The 18,573-nt window shown below is 39.5% G+C and overlaps 1 protein-coding gene across 2 annotated transcripts; it reads left to right on the top strand.

Annotated features, from left to right (window-relative positions):
* Window positions 1-4: 4 nt before the first annotated feature.
* Window positions 5-10,969, top strand: GOLT1B (golgi transport 1B). 2 transcript variants are annotated; one of them, XM_042890291.1, is made up of 5 exons: window positions 5-136; window positions 3,965-4,056; window positions 5,706-5,884; window positions 8,414-8,495; window positions 9,913-10,969. In XM_042890291.1, the coding sequence occupies exons 1-5, from the start codon at window positions 112-114 to the stop codon at window positions 9,949-9,951; spliced, it is 417 nt and encodes a 138-aa protein (XP_042746225.1). In that variant the 5' UTR covers window positions 5-111; the 3' UTR covers window positions 9,952-10,969. The 2 variants fall into 2 exon arrangements, with proteins under 2 accessions (XP_042746225.1, XP_042746224.1); XM_042890290.1 differs by lacking the exon at window positions 5-136 and adding an exon at window positions 3,079-3,545.
* The last annotated feature ends 7,604 nt before the right edge of the window (window positions 10,970-18,573 follow it).

Genomic DNA, 18,573 nt, shown 5'->3' on the forward strand with positions numbered 1-18,573 from the left:
CAGCCGGCGGCGAGGCGAAGGGGGCTGCGTGTTTCCGGAAGACGTGGCCGTTGTCGCCCTGCTGCTGCCGTTCGGCTCTTTCTCCTTCCCCGCCGTCGCCCCGCCGCCACCATGATCTCCCTCTCGGACACGCAGAGTGAGCGCTGCGCCCTCGCCCCGTTGGCTCCCGGTGGGAGGGGAACGCGGGTCTCCCGCCGTGGCGGAGTGGCCGTCGGAGTGCTGGCGGGAGGGCTGAGTGAGCCCGGCATAGGGCCGCACGTGACGGACCCACCCCAGTATCGCGCCCTTTGTTGGCGCTTCTTGCTTTCGGAGTATGGGCGAAGCACGGGGCCGGGCGGTGCGGTGGAGTCGCTGGGAGGGTCCGGCTCAGGCGGTGATTGCCGGCGGTAGGGATGTGCGGGCCGAGAGGGAGCTCAGCTGCTGCTGTCAGCATCGCCGTGCTTTGAGGGACGCTATGGATGCGCTCATACCTTGGGGCGGCGGTACTGATGGGGCTCGTGGGGTGAAGCTGAAAGCGAGGGGGGTGTGAGCTTAGAACAGAGCCTATCGGGGCCCTCCCAGCATCTTCAGGTGGGCGTTGGTCAACAGCGCTGCTGCTGCCGGCGTCTGCTTTGGGATGTGAGGTGTTTCGCGGTGGTGGTGTTGCTGCCTGGCGGTAATGGCAAGAAGAGAATGAATGAAAACCGACACTGGTACACAAAAGTGAGAATTGGCAGATGTCTGTTATCCCGTATGCCTCCATGTGGACGTTAATGGTTTTGAGTAAATACATATCAGTGTCTTTACTGTTCCTTTTAACTTTGTTACTGAATGGAGTGTTTGCAGGTGACATAGAAGGGGTTTTAAGGTGAGCAGCGGGCACTCAGTCTGAAGCAAATGAAGAACAGCTTGGACCTGATAGTAGTTTTGCTTTCCCTGACTAGGAATAGCTGGGGTTAAAGATGCTGAAAGGGAAAATTGAAAGAAATCAGAGGGCTTGTAGGCATTGAAACTGCAAAGAAAAGGAGAACGTCATTCTTTTATTTAAGTTAATGCATCATGTATGATGCATTCTCAGTATAGTTGTCATAAAAGGAAATGAGCGTTGTAATGTTGCTCGAAGGAGGACAAGTGTGAAAGCTGTAGGGAAAGGAAGTTTAACTTGATAGCAGAGCACTGAAAACACTGGTAAACCAACTGAGGCAAAGGATGTAAATGGGCAGTAAAGCGGGTTAGCAACACACAAGGTTAATGACTTCCTGAGAAATTCAGGTGCTATGCTCTGCTACTGGAATGGGTGTTAAATTTTAGAGCTAATTCTTAGGTATATAATGTGTTAAAACCTTGTAGGCTTCACTTTTGCCCATTCCTCCGTTGTCCCATCCAAAGTATTCATTGGGAAAAAGAGCTCTGTTCACTGTTTGTACTTGTCTTAATTTCTTTTTGGGACACTGAGCTGTTAGCTTTAACTCAGAGCTGCGAGTAGTAGATGTAGGGTGAGGCTTTTGAATTTCAGCATTTTTCTAAGATATTTCTTCAGATGTTTTGAAACTCACTTCTGTTTGGGAAAATACAGAATTGTAACACAAAAAATAATTACTTTTATAAAAAAGATAGTGTGTAGTACCGTCCCTTAACTTTCATAACCAGTCTATCTTAAGACTTAGTATTTGCTAAGATTTTGGTGCTTTGCTGCACTACTCACACAATTCATGGGGTTTCTGTAGGAACACTGGGAATGTGTTGATCCCTCCCCTCTGCAAATTGCAGTTATTAAAGGATAGCTGTCACATGGCTGGAATGTGTATCTGCATTTCTAGACACTGAAAAAGTTGTATTTGAGTGATATATAGGAAGGCTTTTATGTCATGGGAGAAAGCATTCTAACAGTAGTTTATGCCCATCACAAAACTTCCTAGCTTGTTGTTTGCCAAGACTACAAAATGACAGGGCCAGACATACTTGACTTGATGTTCTTTGGAGGAAAAAAAAACAGAACTAACACAGTTCTGATGTGATTGGATTGGTAACATTTACTTGAAATGAATCCAGAACTACTGCCCTCCATTGCCAGTATCTCATCTGCTTTCAGCAGTAACTTTGGGATGATGAGAATGGTGGGCATTTTTTTTCCTGTGCTAACCAGAGAGTATGGTTGATTTCTAAAGGGAAACTGAACCTGCTGTGGCAGTAAGTGGTTACAAATGGTTTTCAAGTGAATACAGAAGTGTTAGAGCTGTAATTGCAGCAGCTGTTGGGAGTTAGCCTCTGTTTCTTGCTCGCACCCCACTTTGTACTGTGTCTGAAGAAGGAATGAGTACTTGCTTCCCCAGCAGCATATTTATCTTATTGGCAGCTGGTAATTCCTTTGGAATCCTGCCTCAGAGTGTTTTCTTTCCAGAATACAGATTGTTTCTGCTCTTCTAAAGTAAAGAGCACTAGAAGAAAGGGCAGACTACAATTCCTATGTTAGTTTCAGTCAGTTGATTCAGTGGAGATGCAATTTGCAATTCACTGTTTATTGCAGTTCATTGTAAGAAAGTACTGTAAATGTCTGCAGAGAGGTAATTGTCTTGTAGTGATTTTAATACAGAGCAGTTAAAATGCTCATAGTAAAGCTTTAATGTGGCAGACTTAATACCATGATTTAACACCATGTGGTCAGCAGCCTTGCTGAAAGGAGAAGTTGGGGAATCTGGACGTTGCTGTAACAAATCTCTTTACTCTGAGCTGTTTGGGAATTTTCTGTTGTAAATTAAGCATCTGAAGTCGACAGTGTTATGATCCTTCATTCCTGAGCTCTTCAGGCGATGTTAAATGGTATGTTTTACAGTCAAAAGAGCAAATAAAAATACGTTTAGATATCTCTTCCAGATTTAATTTGGCTAGTGGTGTCAGTGAAGGGCTTTTTGTTTGTTAGGCCTAGGCCACACAAAAATACTGACATCTTTAAAGTATACTGGATTGCCAGCCTGCCTGTATTAATACTATAGTATTAATATAGTATATTATATTAGTATAGTATATAATGTTAGTTAATGTTGTTTTTGCTAGCTGTGTGTTTGTCCTGTAGATTTCTAAATTCTCCAGTCATGATGGTGAGTGCGTCGATAGACACCAAAGCTTTTACAGCTAAGATTGCTTCTGTTCCTGTTATTTCTTGTATTCGGTCTGTGTGAGAGTGACAGGAAGGCCATAGGCATTTAATTTTAAAGGTGTGATGTACTTCTGTGTATGTTCTTCAAAATACCTCAGAGGCTATTGTCAAATGATGGTTTTAATCGTAGCCTGACATTTCCAGGCAAATGAATCTTCCATCCTGCTCTTGCCTATCCAATATTTCTTGAACAACCTTGACCGACAGGCAGAGCTCAGAGATAGATACCACCTACGAGTCCTGTGAAAACTGACAGCTGGCAGGAGACCCAAGCTAATGTTTAACAGCCATCAGCATGTGTTATATGGAAGCAGCCTGCAGCATTAATCTGTGTTGCATTTAATCCGGAAGTTGGGAAAATGGGATTGCCATGCATGTAATATGGAACGTGAGGTCTCAGGAGGACGAGGTACTTGTGTGTTTGCAATAAGCATTATGGGATAAGAGTTGCAAATAGAAAACAAGGTTTTATTATCTGTTCCCAAAATAGTCCTTGCTAGCAGTAAATCAAAAGGGATGTTTGCCATATGTGTATATCCATACATGCTTTTGTTGCATTCAATTTCAGTACATTGTTAAATTGATCCTTTTTATGATAAGCAGTTCCCAAACATCTCTTTTTCTGGTATTGAAATAACTGGTTTATACAGGACTAGCTTTATTTGTACGTTCAGGGAAATTTTTAAGTAGTCATGAAATAGTCTGTGAGCTTGTCTATGAATTTAAACTTCCTGTGTGTTGCATTTTCCAAGTTTGTATCAATTTCTAAGCATGAGTTTTTCCTGTTACCATGGTATGTAATATACTTAATTTTATTTCTCCTTGCAGAGATCGGAATGGGTTTAACAGGTTTTGGAGTGTTTTTCCTTTTCTTTGGAATGATACTCTTCTTTGACAAAGCTCTCCTTGCTATTGGAAATGTAAGTGTGTATCTTTTAAGTATATAATATATTAAAAATAAACTTAGAAGATTATATATTTTCAATTAGAAACTGGGTCATAACAGGTACTGTGATAACTTAGTGTAAAGGAAGAGTTATGTGCAGTGATCTGAGTGAATCATTTTCTCTGATTAACATTAGAGAAGCTCACATCAGTCTTAATGTTGTATCTCCAGGTCAGGCCTGTGGTATGTTGGTCTGACAAGCAGCAGCTTGTCCTACAGTTATGCTGATGCAAATAAGACTTCTAGATTAGCTATCATTACTAACACTTTCTTTTTATGGTCTTGTAAGGTAACTGTAAAAGCTAGGTATCTATTTGAATAAGAATGCTGATGGTGTGTTCTGTGCATTGTGTTAAATGCTGTTTTGCTGTGCTTTATTAGGATGGAGAGAAGCATGAATTGGTGGTAATGGCTTAGGAGAGCAGATCACCACAACAGAAAGCTGAAATATCTTCAGTTTTTACCAAAATGAAATTTTTGCTTAAGCAGGATAGAAAATAAATCCTAGGTCAGGTACATAAAATAACATGGTGTTTTCTAAATCTGATACTGCTGTGCCCCAGCTGTTGTCAGCTTTGCCAGCCAGCGAGCCCAGCTTGATAGAGATTTGTGTCCTCCTTTGATTACCAAAAGTCTGTGGACAAAATGGACCAGTTTCAATCTGTGACAGCAGTATCAACTACTGCGGTTTGTTGGATGGAAACTCTATGAATGTTCTTTGAAATTGGGTGCACGCTGAAAGAGTAGAGAATAAAACAGTGCTTATATTGCTGTGTTTCTAAGATAAGGTGGAAATGCAAGATCCAGTTTGGGGAAAATAATGAGAATGTAGGTAGGAAGAGACAGTTAAAGGCAGCGTGGTAACCAGAGATAACACAAGAAAAGTTACTATATATCATTAGAGGAAAGTTTAATTATAAAAGAGAAGGGGTAAAAGGCGGTAAGGAAGTAGCTTCATGTTTGTGGTTTGTGTTTGTTTTTTGTTTTACATAACATAAACTTGAATTTCATCTGTTAGTTATGAGTAAAATCTGAGATGTAATCTCTTTCCAGAAAAGATGTTGCCCAGATGTATGCTTACAGATTGAAGTAATGCTCTGCTGCTGAAGGATACTCAAAACAGTTTTAGCTAGGTTAGACTGCTGTGATGATGGTCAGCCTACACTGGAACTAGTGAATAGTAGTAGCCTGTTACACAGACAAAATTAAGGAAGATAGCTGATAATGCCCTTCAGCTTTTTTCTTGTTTTGCCTTTGCAATGATCGGCACAAGCTATTGAAGATGACCATCATAGGGTGCTTCTGAGCATGTCTGTTCCCAGATATAGGAGTCTTAGCTGTTAGTGGTACTAATCTTCAGTACTGACTGCAGGTAACGACTGTATTTATATTACAGGAAAGACAGCTGTTGTCACCAGGTCTTCTGACATGATTATGCTTGTTAGAGGCCACGAAAGTGGACTCTTAAAATCACTAATAAGTTCTCTCATTGTTAATCTCATATTAAAATAAGTTGTGCAAAAATGCACTCTAATTTTGTAGATTAATAATATGTGCTTCCATTCTAAACTTAGGAATGTATTTAGCTGTGTTCTTTATTTGGTTGGTTTTTGTCTCTTCTAGGTTTTATTTGTGGCTGGCTTGGCTTTTGTTATTGGTTTAGAAAGAACATTTAGATTCTTCTTCCAAAAACACAAAATGAAAGCAACGGGCTTTTTCCTGGGTGGTGTGCTGATAGTTCTGATTGGTTGGCCTTTAATAGGAATGATTCTTGAAATTTATGGGTTCTTCCTATTATTCAGGTAAGACTTGCTTCAAAATTGCTTTCTATATTGATGCATTGAGGAGCACATGTACTTGCTTAGTGTACTGTATTACAACTGAGAAAGCATTCTTTGAGTGTTCACTTCTGCTGGATTTTGTTTAAAGCTGTTGGGTTATATTTGCAAGAAGTGAAAAGGTTCCAGGACTCAAATTTGCTGATGTTGGTGAGGCGGATATCAAACTGACTTCTGGCAATGTAGCTTATATCTAATCCAATAACTGTACAGCTTCAAAATATTTGGGAGATCAAATTGTTGTAAGTGCCAAGTTTTAAGTATTTCCATATAAAAGAAAACTAAAATGCCTATTTTCTTGGTTTTGTTGGTTGAGTTGTTGGTCGTTCGGCTTTTTTGGTGGAGAGTTTGTTCTTTGAATTAATAAATGAGGCAAAATATGTGCTTACAAACATCTTATCCTACAAACCTTGCAGGTGAGGAGGTGGCTTCTGTGATGTGTTGTTATACTTGTGCCCTGTTTGCAATGTATGACATGCTGGTTTTGGTTACTGATGTCTGAAATGACTTAAGCATTTGTTCCTCCTCTACGTAGGTGTTACATACTTAATAACGTTACAACAGGCATGTTGCATCTGTTACAACATGTCATTTAACTTACAATTAATTGTAAGGGTGAAAGAACCTGGGTTGTTGCAACATACCATTTATTTCCATGGTTGAAGTTCCATACTTCAGAAAACAAAGTAAGAAAGTGTGTTAATATAAGTAAGAAGGGAAGATTTTGTCAGTTCCTGGACTTCTCTTTTGAAGACAAAATTCCATCTAATGCTTATTTATTTAACATAAGGCCCACTGAATTGTTATCTCAAAGTCACTAGGACTACATCTTACCCTGAAAAGTGTCAACAACTGATAAATAATTCCAAATGAATTTTTAAACCTGCCTCTAAACAACTTTTCCTACTTCTTGATACTTGCTAAGAATTGTATCTCTTGTTACAGTGCTAGCAAGTTACTACTTCAATCAAAGCTCTTTGTTTTGCTTCAGATTTGTCAGTATCAACTGTAATTATATTTTTGGGAACTTTTTGTGTGGTAGGTGCACTGTATTATACTTTATTTGGTCTCTTTATTTATTTATTTATTTTAGACCACTAAAACAGTTCCACCAGAATTTTTGTGTGTAGACAGTTCTCTTGTCCAGTTAGACTTCTTGTATGAAGTCATCTTTCATACTCTGCAGAAGAAATTGCACGAAGCAAAGCTTTTAGGTACTGGTAGCCAGGAACACTTAAACAGTTAATAATGATAGCAGAGATTTTTACTTAATACATGTTTTACTGCAGTGAGAGAGATGCAGTTGTGATTTTACTCTGGATTATATCCAGAATGTCCTTCCCTTTATTTAGTGTACTGCCAGAAGTTTCCTATCAGAGATTCAGTTCTTTGCCTTTACACATTCAAATTGCATTCCCTGGAGACAGCTATTACAGTACACTCTCTTTTCTCATAGTCTAAACTGCTCTCCGAGCCTTGTTCAGATCAAAGATATCTGAAGTTCTTGTTAAAGATGCTATCCTAACTATAATGGCTATTTTGCATTCTTGGCTACACCAATTACACGTCTGTCTGTTAGAAGTGGTTTGTGTGCCCTGCATCATGGTACGTAGGTTCAGTGTAATGATCTGGTCTTTAAAAAAGAATAATAATATGGATAGCCCAGGGAGGAGGGAGGACTTATTGGTATTGATATGATCCAACAAAATTGTTTTTACCAGCAAGAGGATGGTGAATATTGAAATTCCTCTGGTCAGACATGACAGGTGGATTTAGATGCCAATCCTTATTCTATGCTGGGAAGTGTATAGCTCAGCTAGAGAACATATAATGCCAGTACCAGCTGAATTGCTGCAGTTGACTTCAGACAGCTGAGATACTGCCACAGAAAATCCTTCTTCCTGCTGCAGGGACAAACTGGTAGTGCAGGGGCTAGACCCTGCCAGCTGTAAAAGGCAGCAACTCCTGGTTCGTCATTCAAATTTCTGACATTACATGTATTTGTCAATTATGTGAGTGCACAAACATGTTGTGCTTAATTTTCTTTAATCGATTAAACGCTGCCATATCTGGTTTCAAAGTGGATTACCTAGAATTACCTTCCAAGTGTTTTTACATTGGATATAGAGAGATGAGTGATATTGCAAGAATGTATTTCCTATAAGGTTAAAAAAAGTTATCTCAATGTTTATAATAATTTTGAGAAAGTAGATGAGAACATCAGTTCTCTTGACTAAGTTGGATATTCATCTCTTAGTTAATTCTCTGAACAGCTGATTCTGAGGGTTGCCAACTATGAGGAAAATGTTTACCTCAATTTAAAATAATCTTTCTTTCTGTTTGTTTGTTTTTTCTTTGCTAAATGTCTGTTCATGTACTTGGTGAAGTAATTTTCAGTGAAGGAATGACAGCACTTGAATTTCCAGTTCTTCAGAGCAACGTTAGAATAGTTTGTTTATAAAAACTAATACAATATTTTTATCTAACCTAAAGGGGGTTCTTTCCTGTGGTGATTGGCTTTATTAGAAGAGTTCCAGTCCTTGGTTCTCTCTTGAATTTACCTGGTATAAGCTCGGTAAGTGTTTGGCACTTAATGTAAAATGCAAGGCTTTTGCTATTATTCCTATTTCATTACTATTGCAGTAGCACAAATGCATTGGGAGTAAATAAGATACAGCTTTTTGTAACAATGAATTTGAATGTATTACTGCATAGTTTTTGAACCGCACAAATAACCCTCAAATAACCCTCGTTCCCAGTGAGAGGCTTTCAAATGTAAAAGAAACAACACCTTTGCAGAAGCTGCCCCTGCTTAAGCCTTGTGAAGGGGAAAAAGCCCTGGATTGTGAGTCGGGATTGTGACTATGAATACTGGTTCCTGCCTCACTGCTGGCCCTAGGTGACCACAGACAGGCAAACCGTGCAACTGTTCTGTTGTGCCTCTTCTGTTCTGTGCCTCTTCTCCTGCCTGTCAGAGAGAGGCATTTCTCCTCTTTGTGCAGCATCTGGATGTATCTAAGAAAAGTAGTCTGTAGTAACAAAGAGGTTTGCACAGTGTTAATTTGCAGCTTGCATGGTGAATCCAGAAACTCTCATTATGCATAATCATTCATCAAGTACAACATTTATTCAGGCCTGCTGTAACGGATTGATTCTTGGCTATTTACTAAGCTCTGTACTTCTTCAAATGCAGTTTTCCATTTTCTTAACTAAGTAACCAGGGATTCTTAACTAAGTAGCCAGTAAATGGGTGCCAGAAAGATGGTAATCTAGGTAGGGTATTTTGGTCAACTGCTTTTACTGTGATAATTTCTGTATGTATTTTAACACAAATGTTTTTAACCCTGGTTTTGAAAGCTACAGGTTTAATAGCTGCTGCTTAAAAATTAATAGGGGACGTAACTAAGAGATATATCAGTCTGTATTTTAAAAATCAGTTTTCAAGATCATGTGTTCCAATTGTACAGCTTAGGCCACGTTCTGGCTCATCGTTCATGATCAATTGAATGTTTTACTTGTCAATTGATCTTGTCTACTCACATTTAATTTGATCATAATGGGGTTAAATCTTCTTTTAAAAAGATAATTGTTAATGTTTTATTCAAAGCCTACGTAGGCTCAGAAGAGAATCCACAGTAATGGTCAGTTGAAATATCTTACTTGGTCTTCTAATGCATGTGTGGCTGATACCGCATTGTTTTGTTTTAATCATTAAGCTAGCAGTGGTATCTGTATTCTTCTATTTCCTTTTTCATTCTCTTGCATCTTCATGTTGCGCTGTTAATGTCTTATATAAGAAAACATGTCATCTAGAAACACAGTTGCAATGCAAGATTTTTAATTTCACAAACTTAAATCATGAAACCTTGGTGAGTACTACTCTCATTTTCAGTTACATACCAACTGTGCAAACAGCAAGTTGCATCTGAGACTAAATTAAATTGTACATAAGTGTATTGTAGCTTAAAGCTTCTTTTGTTTCTTTTTTGCAGCTTGTAGATAAAGTTGGAGAAAGCAACAACATGGTATAATGACAAGAGGGCAGAAGACTGATTCTAAACTTATTGTATTATTTATAAAATCCTTTTGAAGAATACTCAGCACAAAGATTAAGTTGTGTACAAAGGAAAGGCTTGTAACATTCTTTACATAACAGTTTAAATTAAAATGTATAGTCGACAGTATACATTAGAAGCTGGGCAAGTATGCTTCTAGGAAAAGTAACTCCAGAGTTCAGGAAGTAAACTGAAGAGGTGAAAGTCATGGAATAACTCACATTACAACTGTTCAAGACTGTGTTTGTTGGTTTTGGAAAAGGTAATGAACCCTTCCGGATTTAAAGGTGCCTGTACCTTACCTCCTCATTGTGAAGGTGCAGTAGAGCAAACAGGCCTCCATTTTTAAGGTCACTCCAACTTCTCCAACCTTCCTCTTGTTACCCTCAGAATGCAAAACAAACAAACCAAAAAAAAAAAAAAAAAAGCAGAGTACAGAGAACTTGTGTAACAGGAGATGCAGCTTTGCATGAAAGTTGAGATGACTGTTCATCTCTAAGTATATCATGACTAAAAAGGAAATCCTGCACACTTCTGTTGTATGTATTTCTGTAAATATGTGGTTGAAATAAAACATTAAGATAATGTTTCAAAGCCAAATGTAAGTTGACTGTATTTGCCTTCCATTTTGGAATATGCAGAAGGTCAGTCTTCAGTAACTTCAGTCTTAAGTGTTGATTCTGAACATGTAGAGTTCAACAGGGAACTCTAGAAACTGACTTACACTCCTTCCAGTTTGTTCTTCTTGAGTTATGTTATGTCTGCATCCAGGTGAGAATGTAGCCCCTTCTCACTAACGTGGAAACTTCAAAATGTGTTTGGTTAAAAAAAAAAAAAAGCACTTGGTTACAGTGCTGACATGGATCTTGTGAAATGTATCTTATCAGCATATGAACCTTTTGTTTTTAAATGGTTTGAAGCTAAGGTTTCTTTGTTTATTCTGGAACTACAAGTTGATGTTTATTTTTTACAGTAATAAAATGAAAACTTAAAACTCTGTGTATGTGAGTCTCTGGGGAGCAAATTTAGTGAATGGGCTAATTAACAATCAAGTGCCAATCTCAGCGTTATATAACTTGTTCCTTGAGTTATCTTCAAACCTTCAAGTAACTCAAAACTTGTATCTGTCATAACAACAACTTAGCCGTTGCCTGGAGTATGTGTCCCCCACTAATGCAAAGGTCACATTTCTGCTTCTCTTGGAATGTTAAACATTGTGTACTTTCAATAGATACAGCTATAGATAACTAACAAAAAGTGATCATTAAGTGATCACTGCATTTGTGAAGGTTTTGGGGATTTTCTGTTTTAATGTTCTTTTTCCCTTCAAATGTAATCCTGAAAACTTACTGAAATGCAATGATAGTATTTCACCTAGCTATGTAGTCTTAAAGGCCTAATGACTGATCTTATTATTATGCAGCTAAAATTGGTATTTTTTTCAAAACATCTTTTAAGAATTCTCAGATACTGTTTTGGAAGTTGCTACAAAGCTTTTTGTATAAGGCACCAGTGTTTTCTCATTGCAGCTGCATTAATGTTAATGGAATGGCTGTGACCTAGTATTTCTAACTCCTATATTTAATTAGTTTCCTTCTCAAACAGGCACAAAATGATTCACTGGGAGGAAAAAATGCCATGACAGTTAGTGAACAGTATCTGAGAAGACACATCAGTGTTTTCTTGAATGTTTATATGAAAAAGTTGGCTATGTTTGCCTGATAGCATGTGTTACATATGGACTAAATGTGACTTGTGGCTCCTACCTCAAGAGATGAACCAGTTTTAACTGTTCCTGCGGATCTGTTGTGTGTTAAATGACTAGAAATAACACTACAGCTGTTCAGCAAACTCATCACGTTTGCTTTAGTAGAGCAGTAGTCTGTACTGTGGGAATCAAGTGCTGTTTAAAGCAGTGTTCATCATTTACATTACAAGTCAGCTACCTGAAGATTTTTCTTGTCTTTTGAAAAGTAAGCTGATGGGACAGGTGGATCACGCCATGTGACTGGAGCTCTAACTGAAAGCAGATAGCTTGGTAAGCTGAAGTTCTTTCATTGACAAGAAATCTGACATCTTTCAGTGGTAATGAATGCATTACTGTGTATTATCTTTTAGCCCTCTGGAATTGAGATGTAGGCAGTTCATCTTGCTCCTGTTTAATTTTTTGTTTTAAATGAAAAGTCAATTTTTGTCAGTTTTGAACTGTTGTGGAATGCATCTGAGGGAACAAAAGGGTATGCTGAGTTTTACAGAGTCTTAATCCCTCAAGGTAATGTTGTCTTTTAGATGGTTTTGCCAAGATAAATGTGGGTGGCAGCAATGGTCTAAACTACTTAGCCTTAAATGTTTCTGTTGTTTAAAAAAAAAAAAATCTCTAACAGAAACATATTTGGAACGTTTCCTCTTTCATATGTAATTTATAATTGCTGCTTTAAAAAAAATTGTAAGGGTGGATTTCATTCTGAGCAAATGGATACTGTAAATATACTTGTCATATCTTGAATAAATGGGTACCTTTTTCTATAATTTGTCTTTGTGTCTCTTTACACCTGAATGCTGAGAAAACGTTTTGACAAGTATTCCTTTCCAAAGGTTAAGGAGTATGTGCTTTTCCATCTTATGGTGATTTTACTTTCATAGTGAATAGTCTTTGATTAATCTTAATTTAAAAGTTTGTCTCTTACAATAAGCATTCTTTTACATAAGCATCTGCCCCTTGCTTTTGTAGGCATCTTCCTGTACATAATAGGGTGCTGCTTGATCCCAGGGGCAATCCACTGACAATGCATAGCTTCCAGATGAATAGGACATTCTCAATTGCAGTGTATGATGTTTTCCATTGCTTTGTTGCTCACTACTGTGTAATGCTGAGCACCTTGAACTTTAGTACTTTGGTCAAAATCTGTTTCTGAAGACAAGAGCTACAATCGCAGTCACAATCCCAGCTGTTTTTCAAGTTCTTGTTTCAAACTTTACAACATGAAAATCACAATTAGGTTGGAAACTTTGCTAAACTACCATGTCCTCTTCATGCAAGAAGAGAGGAAATAAGTGAAAGTTTAGGAGAAAAAAGATGTGTCTAGAACTTATGGCAGGTTCTGATCCCTCTATTTCAAGCACACAAGTGTGATCTCTGTATCCCAGAGAGTGGCCTGATAAGCAGGCTTTGTTATTCTGTAGTGATGTGCAAGCTTGCATCCCACTGCTGTGGATTTTCATAGAGAAAGTAGAATACCAAAGCAGGAATTTAAATTTGTTGTTGAGGTGTGCTTGTTCTAAGTACTAGGTGGTGCTCTAAAAACTTAGTTTGACTGAAGTTTTAGCCTTTCTACTAGCTTTGGTAAAGTTGGTTATATCCTAAGAAGGTGGTTGTATCCAAGGAGTTAATGCTTCCTGGTTTAAAAAAGAAAAAAAAATTCCGAGTACACCTAGTTGTATCTGTTAAACTGTGAGAGATATAATCTAAATCTGTGTATAGTTTATGGCCAGTTACTTTTGGGGAACCGTTGCCATTTATTAACCAAGAATACTTTGACATTGTTATTGCTCACAATATGGTACTGCTATTTTAAGAGACTATCAGCAAGGTTATAAAAGACATCTCTGCAGAAGATGTCACAAGGCAAGACTTTATTTGATTACTTTAAAGCAATCTCCTTGCCAAGTTTCAAGCTAATTTCAAGGTATAGGCTATTCTAGCTGCCACCTTTCTGGTTTGCTTAATTACAAAGCTGAAAAAGTAAAGTTCACTTCCCTATAATGACTGTAGGTTTCCCTGCAGTCCCTTTTAATATGTTGCTACCAGCCCTTGGTCTCCATCTCTCTGGCTGCTGTGTCCTGGCTTCCTTTGGCTATTATTTCTACTCTTCATGTTAGCATTATCAGCTCTGACAGCACCAGTGTGCCATTTCCAGTCTTTTTTAATAAACAGTTTTGGCTTTTTTGGCCCACTATTGTTCTCAGCTTTACCCCTGCAGTATTGGTCTTGGCACATCAAAACATTTCATAAAATCTGCAACTCGTGCTTAGTCTAACAGGGATTCTGAAGTTACCGTAATCCCCGTCCAAGCAAATTTCAACACATTTTTAATATGCTAACGCATCCCCCTCAACTACGTGATAATTTGCAGAAAAAAAAATGAAGTGATGCGGAGTAATTTAGTGTGAAACTCATGATGCCGAAGTCGGGATTTGTAAACAGATCTTGAGATATATCTTCAAGATGCACGCGTGTGATAGAGCCGTCCTTAGCAGCTAGTTTATCTGCTCGCTGAAAGCTGTGTATCTGCCACCCTGCAGCGGGGCCGCCAGGGGGAGCTGCGAGGAAGAGAAACGTCGGTGCTTCCCAGAAACCCTTGGAAATTTTTGGTCAGTCTGCAGTATTTCTGTGGAGTCTCTGTAAATTTCAATTTAGACTTGGTGAACTGCCTTGTAGTTTTAAACCGCCAAATGAGTGTTGAACTTTTTACAGAGAGCCACTCACTGTGAAACGCGTGGAGCTGGCCTGTCTCTCAGCTGGCAGCGTTCAAAGCAGTCATGCTGAAATTCGAGGATGAATGAGGACAGTCAGCATTCAGCTTGCGACAATGCAGTTGCCTGACCGTCTTCCTTTCTCCAGTCACTCAAAAGCTCTTCCACTAAAATCAGAAAAAAGCAAGATTTGCAGTTTATACTGTTTTAGTGTGAAAGACATTTTTGGTAAAAAAAGTTGTCCCCCTCCTTCCATCCCATTATGTCTGTCTTTCAAAATATATGTCATTTTCCTCTTCAAACAGAATCACAGAATCATTGTGGTTGGAAGGTGTTTCTGGAGATCATCCAGCACAAACCCCCTGCTAAAAAAGGTTCCCTACCATAAATTGCACAGGAAAGTGTCCTGGAGGATCTAGGATTCTATGATTCTATGATTCTATGATTTAGACTATCTCCAGAGAAGATAACTCCACTACCTCTCTGGGCAGCCTGTTCCAGTGCTCTGTCATTCTCAAAGTAAAGAATTTCTTATGCTCAGCTCAAACTTCTCCTGTTCCAGTTTGTGCCCACTGCCACTTGTCCTGTCACTGGTCACCACCCAGAACAGCCTGGCTCTATTCACCTGACTCCCGCCCATTAGATATTTGTAAGCATTGATAAAATCCCCTTCTCTGTCTTCTCTAGTCCGAACAACCCCATGTCTCTCAGCCTTCCCTTTAAAGGAGATGCTCCAAGCTCCTCATCATCTTTATGGCCCTCCACTGGATTCTCCCCGGCAGTTCCCTGTTTTTCTTGAATAGGGGAGCCCAAAACTGGATGCAGTACTTCAGACATGGCCTCAGCAGTATTAGAAAGGGGGAGGATTGCCTCCCTTGACCTGCTGGCCACACTCTTTTCAAGGCACCCCAGGATACCACTGGTATTCTTAGCCACATGAGCAAACTACTGTTTCATATCACTGTTGTGTGCATGCATGAGGATGTGCATGTGTGTCTCCATGGGACATATGTCATGCCTCGCTACTGGCTGAACTTGGAAAGGTGGGAGCTGCAGCTGCACCTATAGGTATGAGACAGAGACATCCAGATCCCCTGGACATCCCCTCCAGGGGGAACCAAGATGGGTTCCAGCAGACAAGCAGCAGAAATCAAATCCCCAAGTTCTTGAGCTTATCAAAGGCAGCAGCATTATAATATCCCTTAATCCTGTCCCTCCAGTATGAGGAAATGCGGGAACTACCGAGTCTTCCAGTGGCCTGGCTGGCTGCCTGTTATGTTGAACTATCTAGTGTATGTGAAAGATTATCCTAAAATTGCAGCCTCCTTTCTTTCCCAACCTCCCCAAATAAAAAGACAATAGCTTCATTTCCCTTCTTCCATTTTTTCCAGCAGGTGGGGCAGGGGAAGAAGCAGCTCAGCAGTTATGGCATCTTAGGAATTACATCAGGTAGGGGAAAATGGGCTGACTGGGAATCACTTCCCTTCCCCGAAAAGGTGGAAGATTGGATCGGTTTTGACAAACGCTCTGGAATCACTAAGGATGCATTCGGTGGCGCCAGCTGAGGTGGGTTCTGCTGTGTGCTGGGCCTCTGCCCCTCTGCACAGCTTGCAGCGGCTCCCACACCATGCTTTCTGCCTCCGGTAACACCTAACCTCCACCAAAAAGTCTCCTTGAAGCCCTCAGTCCATCAGCATTGTGCATGGCAGGCAGCAGCTGAGGCAGGGTTGTCAGAACCTTCTGGAAGAGGCGGGAGGAACCTGCAAGCCACCCATGGCCACGGCCGGGGAGGCTGTGAGGAGAGGCAGAAGGTGAGTGGCTGTAAATTGAGCTGGAATCAACATTGGGAACAAACTCTGTTCCTGATTAACTCTTGGGTTGTTTTTCTTGACTCTTGGGGTAGAAATAAGTGACAGGCTCACAAAGTGCTTATTGTGTAAAAATGCTGTTTTCCCAATGGGTGGGAATGAAGCAGCAGGAGGCATGGTGTTTGTTCCCAATTTCCATTACCCTTGCACAGAAAAACTTTTCCCCTTCAGCCTTTTTCTTGGTGTTCTCCTGGTTGTCAGGTGCTCTGTTACCACGTTCATCTCTTTTTATGATATTTTTAGATGTTTCTTTCTCTGAATTGATTGTGCAATCTGTAGTCCTTTACTGTGATGCCAGCTTAAGCACTTTCCACCCTTCAGCACCTACAACAATTTACTTCCTCCTCCTACGCTTTTTATCAGGGATTTTTTAAACCCAGATCGCTCCAGTAATCCATTTTACACAACACAGCCCACGGACAGACAAGTTGGTGCATCTGAGGAGGTGGCAGAATGGCATGAAGATAGGCACGAAGAAACAAGCACTGGGGAAAGGTGCTACTACAAATAGATCTGCCCTGCAGATTACACTAAAACCTTACATCTCACTCAAGCACTTCTTCAGAGCGGTGATAGGAGCTCGTAACTGAGAGGGGCTCCTGCACCTCCATCTTCTCATTTCTGCGAAGAACATCATTTGTTTCTTTTCCAAAATGGAGACCAGGCATTGGTACCACCAGTTTCTGTTTATTATTTCAGCTTCTCTTATTATTTGATTGTATGCCCAGGATACTAAATGACCTATCCCCTGAAATACAAGGACTGCTCTGAAAGGAATGCCTCCTATTTTATTATGTTAGTCCATGATGTCAGAGGCAGATCTTGGTGGTATGGCAATGGAAGTTGAACCTTCTCACCAATATCCCTTTGCAATTTGTTGCCATGTGAAAGATGGCAGCAAAGAGGCAGACAGTATGGCATCTAACATGGAAGCGCATATGAAGCAAAGGTGTGGCACTGAATTACTTTGCATGCAAAAAATGGCACCCACTGACCTTCCTTGACACTTATGGAAGATTAATGGAGACCAAACAGTGAATGTGAGCATAGTGAGGCAGTGGATGGTGCATTTCAGCGGCGGTGACAGAGTTGTGAAAGACAAGACAGATTCTGGATGGAAATGTGTAGTTGTCACACCACAAAATGAAGAACTCTTGTTCATCACTGGCCAAAATGCATATCTAATGGTGGTGGCTATGTGGAAAAATAGCATCTTGTAGCTGAGAATTTATTCTATCAAATAGTTTTATTGTGCACTTCGTATCTATTGTAGCGTCCACAGAAATAAATAGGAGGCATTACTTCTGGTGCAACCTACCTAATTAAACCAACACAATTTTTTACTCTAATGTCTTGTATATATGCAGACATTCACACGTGCACACACACAAATTACAATTGGTGTAATACATGGTTGTTTCTTATTCGCATCCAGAGGTTTGTCTTTCCCTCAGTTACTTCACAATTTTAAGAGCTCTCCAGAGCCATACTTACAGTCCTGCAAGGCAGCTATAGTGAAATTGCGTCCTGCACTTACTCCCTTAATTCTTAATGGATTTAGTTTTGCGACTGAAATTGGCCACAGATCTTCCCTGACACATATATTTTAAATGAAAGATTATTTGGGGGGGAGGGGGAGTAGTAAGAAGCAGCAGAAGGACTTTCTTGCAACCACAGAAACGAAGGAAGCTTTATTAGAAAAGCTAAGGAGAAGAAAAGTATTTAGGAAGATCAAAATACATCATTATGGTATTTTTGAAACCGATGCATTTTGACATTTGAATAGCTTTGGAACACATTTCAAAAGAGCACAATTTACAAAACAAAAACAAAAAACCTTCCAAAATTGAAGAAGTTCAAATTCAAATTGAAACAGTGATTTTGTCAAAATTACACCTTTTGATTGGATAATAATTTTCCCACACTTTACCATAGAAAATTCTAAAATCTTTTGTTCTCATTCCATTTCAAAAGGAAAAAACAAAACAAAACAAAACAAAACAAACAAAAAAAAACCCCACAGAATCCCAGATTTTTGTTAAATGAAAAAAACACAATTTCTACCCAGCTGCACCCTATCCTCTTTGGACAGACAAGGGTTATAAAAGGAAACCTTTGAGAATGTATCAGGCTATGGGTTTCTGCCTTTCATTCATTGTAGAACTGTGCAATTACATAAGCTGCCTCCTTCAGATTCCCCCATATGGTTTTTATAAAGCTTTTTCATTTTCCAGACTGTAGTTCCTCATATTTCTGT

Source organism: Lagopus leucura, unplaced genomic scaffold, assembly GCF_019238085.1.
Source record: "Lagopus leucura isolate 7727_CA_CO unplaced genomic scaffold, USGS_WTPT01 Super-Scaffold_100159, whole genome shotgun sequence".
Taxonomy (NCBI): domain Eukaryota; kingdom Metazoa; phylum Chordata; class Aves; order Galliformes; family Phasianidae; genus Lagopus; species Lagopus leucura.

Bases quoted from the DNA above. Each gene is read 5' to 3' on its own strand.
- GOLT1B (XM_042890290.1), top strand. From the start codon at position 3,518: ATGGAACGTGAGGTCTCAGGAGGACGAG. The intron at 4,057-5,705 runs GTAAGTGTGTAT...TGTCTCTTCTAG, and splicing joins CTCTCCTTGCTATTGGAAAT to GTTTTATTTGTGGCTGGCTT. The intron at 8,496-9,912 runs GTAAGTGTTTGG...TCTTTTTTGCAG, and splicing joins ATTTACCTGGTATAAGCTCG to CTTGTAGATAAAGTTGGAGA.